General features: G+C 52.6%; 1 protein-coding gene across 1 annotated transcript in view; it reads left to right on the forward strand.

Moving 5' to 3' along the window:
• Positions 1 to 4,638: 4,638 nt before the first annotated feature.
• LOC113409666 (C-C motif chemokine 4-like) overlaps positions 4,639 to 7,910 on the forward strand; it is an 8,394-nt gene continuing 5,122 nt past the window's right edge. Inside the window, exon 1 of the mRNA XM_026663819.1 lies at positions 4,639 to 4,755. Within this exon, the coding sequence (XP_026519604.1) occupies positions 4,683 to 4,755 (73 nt within the window). The 5' untranslated portion in view covers positions 4,639 to 4,682. The remainder of the gene's footprint in view (positions 4,756 to 7,910) is intronic.

The following is a 7,910-nucleotide window of genomic DNA, read 5'->3' on the forward strand; positions in this document are numbered from 1 at the left end:
GCGGCGCCGGCCCCTCCCTAGCCCCCAGCGGCGCCGGCCCCTCCCTATTTTCCCAGACATGTTTGGCTTTTTGGGATTTCTCCCCGGACGGGGATTTGAGGCCCCAAAAGCCAGACATGTCCGGGAAAATCCGGACGTATGGTAACCCTATGTCAGGCACTCATCACAGGCAAGGTCAGGTCTGGACCTGCTGCCTCTCTCTGCCACCCAGTGCCTCTATGGGGCCTTGGACAAGGCCCTGCAGCCTGGGGAGTTGTCAGCCTGGAGCTCCCCAGCCCCTCTGGCCTTTCCGCAGCTCTGCCTCACTCTAGGTACCCTGCACTTCCCAGCAGCCAGGCCCTGCTCTCTCCCAGCCTGGAGAGAGACTCCTCTTGGGCCTCTGGCTCACAGCCTTCTTATAAGGGCCAGCTGGGCCACCCTTCATTAAGCCAGCCACAGGTGTGACTGCTTTCCAATCAGCCCAGCCTTTCCCCTGCCACAGCCCTCTGCCAGGGCTGTTTTAAGCCCTTCCGGGCAAGGGGGGGGACCACCCCGCTACACAAACAACTTTATGATGTTAACTAACTAGCTGTTTAAGGTTGAATCCCACAGACCAAAGAAAACAGAAGATATCACACCCCGAAGACACCAGGAGACATCAACACACAGTGAAGAAACCCCCAAGCATCAATTAAAAAAATTAAGTGCTTTATAAATAAAAGACTGGTCAAATACACCTCAATCTACCATATATGGACAATTAAATTGGCAATCAGCTAAAAACCACTGTCAGTTAAGTTAAACTTGGCTACTATGTAAAAGCAACTGTATTATTGCTGTATTGTTGTACTAGTGCTGCACATTATTTACAATGTGCGTAACACTGCTAAACTGTTTAACCAACACACAGGTAAAAATCAACAAACGACTGGCAGCAAACAACCTGAAGGCAAGGAGAAACACATTGGTGAAGAAATTAAGTTACACAGTAACTACAAATTGGGTAAACAAATTCCCTGGTAGTACCAGTCACAACTGGGGGTCAGTGACGCTGCATCCTAACTGAGGCATGTTTTATTCAAAATAATCTTGTTCCGTGTCTGGAGACCAACACCAAATCCTGACACAACGATATTTGATCAATTGGTTACTGTCCAGTCAGTAGGTTATCTGGGAGACAGCGTCCATAAAAAACAACTGGATCTATATCCTCTACTGGTGTATCACAGAGCAGTGCAACCAATGGAACAAAGAAGCTAACCGGTCTTGCTTCTTGCCCAGTGAAGCTTACCAGAGGGTGACAACCAGCAGTAAGAGTAACCTATAACATGGGTGGACAGTACTGGGTAGTAACTAATTACAAGACATTTACATATAATGTCACTACTCCAAATATATATATATATATATATATCAGGGGTAGGCAACCTATGGCATGCGTGCCAAAGGCGGCACGCGAGCTGATTTTCAGTGGCACTCACACTGCCCGGGTCCTGGCCAGCGGTCCGGGGGGCTCTGCATTTTAATTTAATTTTAAATGAAGCTTCTTAAACATTTTAAAAATCTTATTTACTTTACATACAACAATAGTTTAGTGATATATTATAGACTTATAGAAAGAGACCTTCTAAAACCGTTAAAATGTATGACTGGCACGCGAAACCTTAAATCAGAGTGAATAAATGAAGACTCGGCACACTGCTTCTGAAAGGTTGCTGACCCCTGATATATATACACACATATACACTACAACTATATGCACCATATTCATATTACTCATATATATTAATTATTTGAGAGTGTCTGTAAAGCTCAATCATAAAACTACATTCCTCAGTGATGGTCCCAGGCCTAACGTCCCAGGCCCAGCATAAGGGACTACACATGACTGGAAAATAAAATCCACCCATCAGTTCATAGATTCATAGATTCTAGGACTGGAAGGGACCTCGAGAGGTCATCAAGTCCAGTCCCCTGCCCGCATGGCAGGACCAAATACTGTCTAGACCATCCCTGATAGACATTTATCTAACGAGGCAATGTGAAAACTAAGGGACAGACGGGGCATGAATGTGTGGATGATAAAGTAAGGTAACCACATAACAATGTTTAGCCCACTGGGTCATCTTCAGTCCATTCATTATGCTTTTCTGGGATGATGGGTAAACATCCTCCCCATAAAAAGACAAAAAGTGGGGGAATGTAGTAGGCAGAGGGCCTGAAACATAAGCCCATGTATCAGAGGCCTGGTATGAAGCCTGAGGCCTGGGCTAAAGTAGGCAAAACTTTGCTGCTATAAGCAAAGTTAAGTTGTGAGCAAGAGGCAGGCCCTGCTCACAGAATCGGGCAAGAACAGGGCTGATATTGCAGAAACACATTCCTAAGTGGTGCTAGGCATAAGACTATATATGCAAACACATTCCTGAAAGGTGGTACCAGAACACCTTGATAAAGATGACAGGAACACGCTGACCCATCTTAAGGATAAGGTCAGGATGACAGCATGACGGATAGAGAGGTTTTGATCAAACCAACAAGTACAAGGTCAGAGGGTGGCACCCTGATATGTCAGGGGCAATCCATAATTTGTTGGGCTGCTGTATAAAGATGTATTTCAGAGGGAGTGTCTTTGGCCAGCCTAGGGAGCAGTGGAAAGTCCCACCACTGACTGAGCTGCATCCATTGTCACGAGCATATAGGTCTTAGTATCCTCATAGAGTCTGCCAGGTGTTATCACCGTGCTTCGCTGACAATAACCTTGGCCGGGCGCCTTTGCTACTAAGCCAAGTCTTGTGGTCTTATTGGGCAGTTTGATCGGAGCCTGCCGTACGGGCTGTCTGGCCAGAGCCAGTGCAGCAGGCAGCGAGAACACACGCACGCAGCCGAACATCGGACAACAAAGGGCTTGCGGAGACTTCCGAAGGAAATTAACAGGAAGAGCTAAACAATGGGAGGCGGGAATCCTATTTCCAGGTGAACATCGAAGGCCTCTTCTGATCTATGTGGGGGTGCAGAGAAGCATCCTGGCATCCTTCACCGAGGAAGTAAGTTGACAGGGGGGTTGCTTCATAAGTACATAAGAACGGTCATACTGGGTCAGACCAATGGAAGGAAGGAATTCCCACTTCCCGGGCTCCCCGGTGGCCGAACACTGCCCACTTGCCCAGGTGCAGTATGGGCGAGATGGGGCTGCTTTTGTCTAAAACCTCAGGCATTGGCCACTGTTGGAGAAAGGAGACCTGAGCCAATGGAGCAGTGGCAGATCATTATTATGTAACACCAAGAGGACCCACGAACTACAGGGCCCCCAGGCGTTGGGTGCTGCACAGACACAGCGTAACCGACAACCCCGCCCTTAGGAGATCACAGTCTAAGTGTGATTATTGGGGTTATTCAGGATCTCAAGCCCCTAGGGCGCCTGTAACGTGCCCGGTGTGCCGTGTCTCAGAGGCAAGCACTATCACTGCTTCAGCAGCTGGGCCTTGTAGGCATTAGCCCTGGTGGGTCCCGGTAACCATGCAAACCCCTGGCTCTGGGGAAGGTACTTCTCTACCCCGATAGAACGCTGTCCTCGGGAGCCAAAAAATCTTACCGCGTTATAGGTGAAACCGTGTTCTATCGAACTTGCTTTGATCCGCCGGAGTGCGCAGCCCCGTCCCCCCGGAGCGCTGCTTTACCGCGTTATATCTGAATTCGCGTTATATCGGGGTAGAGGTGTAGTTACTAGACTGGTAGAAAAGGGAAGGTTGCGCAGAGGCACAGAAACTTAAACATTCACAGTTCAGCGTGAGCAACAGCGGTTCCCGTTTGGGCCCCTGGTGTGTGCAGACTAGAGCCAGAGCTCTGCGGGCCTCGTTCTCAGCGTGCCCGCTCCAGCCCAGCCTGCGGCATTCCAAGCCAGGCTCAGCTAGTGTCTCTCATGGGGGCCCCTCTGCCCTGGCTCCCCGCCCAGCCACCGCTGCTCCCGTCCACATCTCACACAGCCCTGCCCCCAGCTGTATCACCTGGCACTCCCAGCCTGTCCCCATGCGGCTCTGCCCACAGTCCCTTCTCGGCTTCTCTGCACTCCCTCTCCCACCCTCCGGCTCAGGACTTTTCCCCCTATCTGGGCTGGGGAAGGCCCCGTGCAGTGGGAAGGAGGCTGCAGCGAGCGGTAGGCCCCTGCTGGGCAGTTCCGTCACAGACAGAGAAGGGGCGGGAGAGGAAGCAGGTCGCCCACCGTGGCACAACAGGTTAGCAGCAGAGCCAGGAGCAGAACGCAGGGCGCCGGACTCCTCATCCTTGGCCATTGGAGCACACAGCTGCCAGGCAGGACTCACTCCCCTCCCACTCTGGACCCTGGGCGCTAGACATCTCTCTGTCACCTTCCCCCGGAGCTATATTGAGCTGTGGTGCACTGACTCCGGGGGTAGCACGCCCACCCGCTGCATGTCCTAGGTGACTGACGACAATTGCAGGTGTCAGGTAAATCCCCATCCGCTTTTGGCACAAGAACAATTCCTCCCGTGCCCGGCTCTCCGGGAGCTTGGCCAAACCGTGGAAATTTGCTGGGTTCCCCCCTCCCCTGCTTCCTGAAGCCAAGTGTCATCCTCAGGCAGACAGCCCGATAAAAGCAGCTCGGGGAGGCAGATCCAGCCAGAAGGCTCCTCTGCAGCCGACTCCTCCAGCTCACCGGCCCCAGCAGGACCCTCCTCCGTCTCACCATGGCAAAGGCAGCCGGGCTTGTCTGCGCGTTTCTCCTGCTGGCTTCGTTCTGCTGCCAGAGCCTGGCTCAGAGTGAGTACAGGTGCCCCCTGCCGCCGCCTCCATAGGGAGACGGGACTTGGGTCAGGGAGCACCACAGGATCTCAGTGCAGGGTCAGATGCGGGGAGGTGCCAGGGCATGGCTGGGGTGCGGAGGGCAGACCTCACCGAGACACAACAGACATAGGGCCTGGGCCTGCTCTCACTTGGGGGTCTAGCTGGGGTGACTCCAATGGAGCTGCCAGGGCGTGACGCAGGTGTAGTGAGCAGCCAATCAGACTCAAGCGGTGGTCCCTGTATCGCGGTGACATCATGAATATGGCGCCTGGCTTCCTGCTGATGGGCACCTTGGGTGGCATCCCATCTCTGCAACCAGGGCAAACAGTGACCATGTTATTCTGGTGGCATTCGACACCTGCGCTCTACCTGGGGGTCAGTTACAACAGGGGAGAATCAGGCCTGGTGGGTTTTAAATGCTCTTGAGGATCTACTGCTCGAAATATGGGACTATCCCCAGATGCTGTGGCGCTGTTTCATGCACCGCGTGCTGGGGAACAGCAGGAGAGAATTCCACGCTTGTAAAACTAAACTGGCTCTTTATTACGAGACCTATTTACGGACCTGCTGCAAGGGCAGCCGGCATTCCAGCCATAGGCACACAGACTGAGCTCCTGGTGTCTCCTCCAAACTCTTCCCTCCTGGGCCTGTGCTCCTCCCTCCGGGTTCCATGCAGGTTGCCGTTGGCGCAGTGCTCTCTGAAGGGCACGTATGGCACAGCCTGACTGTGGGAATGATACTGTGGGCGAGATCGATAGGTGCTGTACTGCTCCTGGCATCACGGGGCAGCCATAATGCCCTCTGAGGAATAGGACCTGTGCAGAGGTGGATGGGGATACTTCAGGGCTGGGCCAGTGGGGGTGGAGGTGACCTGCCCTCTGTGGAGAAAGAAGTGGTTCAGGACTATTTAGAAAAGCTGGACAAGCACAAGTCCATGGGGCCGGATGCGCTGCACCCGAGGGTGCTAAAGGAGTTGGTGGATGAGATTGCAGAGCCATTGGCCATTATCTTTGAAAACTCATGGCGATCGGGGGAGGTCCCGGATGACTGGAAAAAGGCTAATGTAGTGCCCATCTTTAAAAAAGGGAAGGAGGATCTGGGGAACTACAGGCCAGTCAGCCTCACCTCAGTCCCTGGAAAAATCATGGAGCAGGTCCTCAAGGAATCAATTCTAAAGCACTTAGAGGAGAGGAAAGTGATCAGGAACAATCAGCATAGATTCACCAAGGGCAAGTCATGCTTGATTAACCTAATTTCCTTCTATGACGAGACAACTGGCTCTGTGGATAGGGGAAATCAGTGGATGTGTTATTCTTTGACTTTAGCAAAGCTTTTGATACGGTCTCCCACAGTATTCTTGCCAGCAAGTTAAAGAAGTATGGGCTGGATGAATGGACTATAAGGTGGATAGAAAGCTGGCTAGATCGTCGGGCTCAACGGGTAGTGATCAATGGCTCCATGTCTAGTTGGTAGCCGGTATCAAGTGGAGTGCCCCAAGGGTTGGTCCTGTGGCAGGTTTTGTTCAATATCTTCATTGACGATCTGGAGGATGGTGTGGATTGCACCCTCGGAATAGTTTGCAGATGACACTAAACTGGGAGGAGTGGTAGGGTAGGGATAGGATACAGAAGGACCTAGACAAATTAGAGGATTGGGCCAAAAGCAATCTGATGAGGTTCAACAAGGACAAGTGCAGAGTCCAGCACTTAGGACAGAAGAATCCTATTCACTGCTACAGACTATGGACCGAGTGGCTAGGCAGCAGTTCTGCAGAAAAGGACCTAGGGGTTACAGTGGATGAGAAGCTGGATATGAGTCAACAGTGTTCCCTTGTTGCCAAGAAAGCTAACGGCATTTTGGGCTGTATAATTGGGGGCATTGCCAGCAGATCGAGGGAGGTGATCATTCCCCTCTATTTGACATTGGTGAGGCCTCATCTGGAGTACTGTGTCCAGTTTTGGGCCCCAAACTACAAGAAGGATGTGGAAAAATTGGAAAGAGTCCAGCGGGGGGCAGCAGAAATGATTAGGGGGCTGGAGCACATGACTTATGAGGAGAGGCTGAGGGAACTGGGATTGTTTAGTCTCCAGAAGAGAAGAATGAGGGGGGATTTGATAGCTGCTTTCAACTACCTGAAAGGGGGTTCAAAAAGATGGATCTAGACTGTTCTCAGTGGTAGCAGATGACAGAACAAGGAGCAATGGTCTCAAGTTGCAGTGGGGAAGGTCTGGTTGATATTAGGAAAAACTGTTTCACTAGGAGGGTGGTGAAGCACTGGAACGGGTTCCCTAGGTAGGTGGTGGAATCTCCATCCTTAGAGGTTTTTCAGGCCCGGCTTGACAAAGCCCTGGCTGGGATGATTTAGTTGGGGATTGGTCCTGCGTTGAGCAGGGGGTTGGACGAGATGACCTCCTGAGGTCCCTTCCAACCCTGATATTCTATGAAGATAGAAGGAGAAGTGACTGGGTCAATTTCTTGCCACAAGCCCCTGGGGCCTATTTGCAGGCTATGCAAATTGGCTGCCCTAGTCTGCACCCGCCCTTCAGCCCTGGCATGAGGCAGACCCAAGGCAGCTCCACTCAGGCCCTGTGCCCCTAGCACTGGCAGAGGGAGGAGTTTGCCTGTGGGCCGGATCTCGCTCTCACGTACGCTGATGTCACTCCGATGCGTCCGTGGGGGTCACTCCGGATTCCCCGCAGCAGTAGCAAGGGCAGCAGCAAACCCTTCCAGCCTAACACCCAGACAGAGCCTCGCTACTGCCAGCTGGCATCGTACATCCAATGGCCTCTCAAACCGTGGGCCAGATTGTGCCAGCACCACAGGCGGGTGCAGCCCATTTCATTAGGGTGTGCACCCAGGGAATTTTTTTTTTTTTAAAGGCGATCATCATAAAGGTTGGGGTGTGGGAGGGAGTGCGGAGTGTGGGAGGGGGTGCGGTGTGCAGGAAGGGGCTCAGGGCAAGGGATTGGGGCAGAGGAGGGGTGCGGGACGTATGAGGGGGCTCAGGGAAGGGGGTTGGGATGCAGGAGGGGTGCGGAGTGCAGGAGGGGGCTCAGGACAGGGAGTTGGGGTGCAGGAGGAGTGCAGGGTGCAGGCAGGGGGCTCAGGGCAGGGGGTTGGGGGCAGGAGGG

Source organism: Terrapene carolina, unplaced genomic scaffold (genome assembly GCF_002925995.2).
Source record: "Terrapene carolina triunguis isolate 2854851 unplaced genomic scaffold, T_m_triunguis-2.0 Scaffold33924, whole genome shotgun sequence".
NCBI classification, from domain to species: domain Eukaryota; kingdom Metazoa; phylum Chordata; order Testudines; family Emydidae; genus Terrapene; species Terrapene triunguis.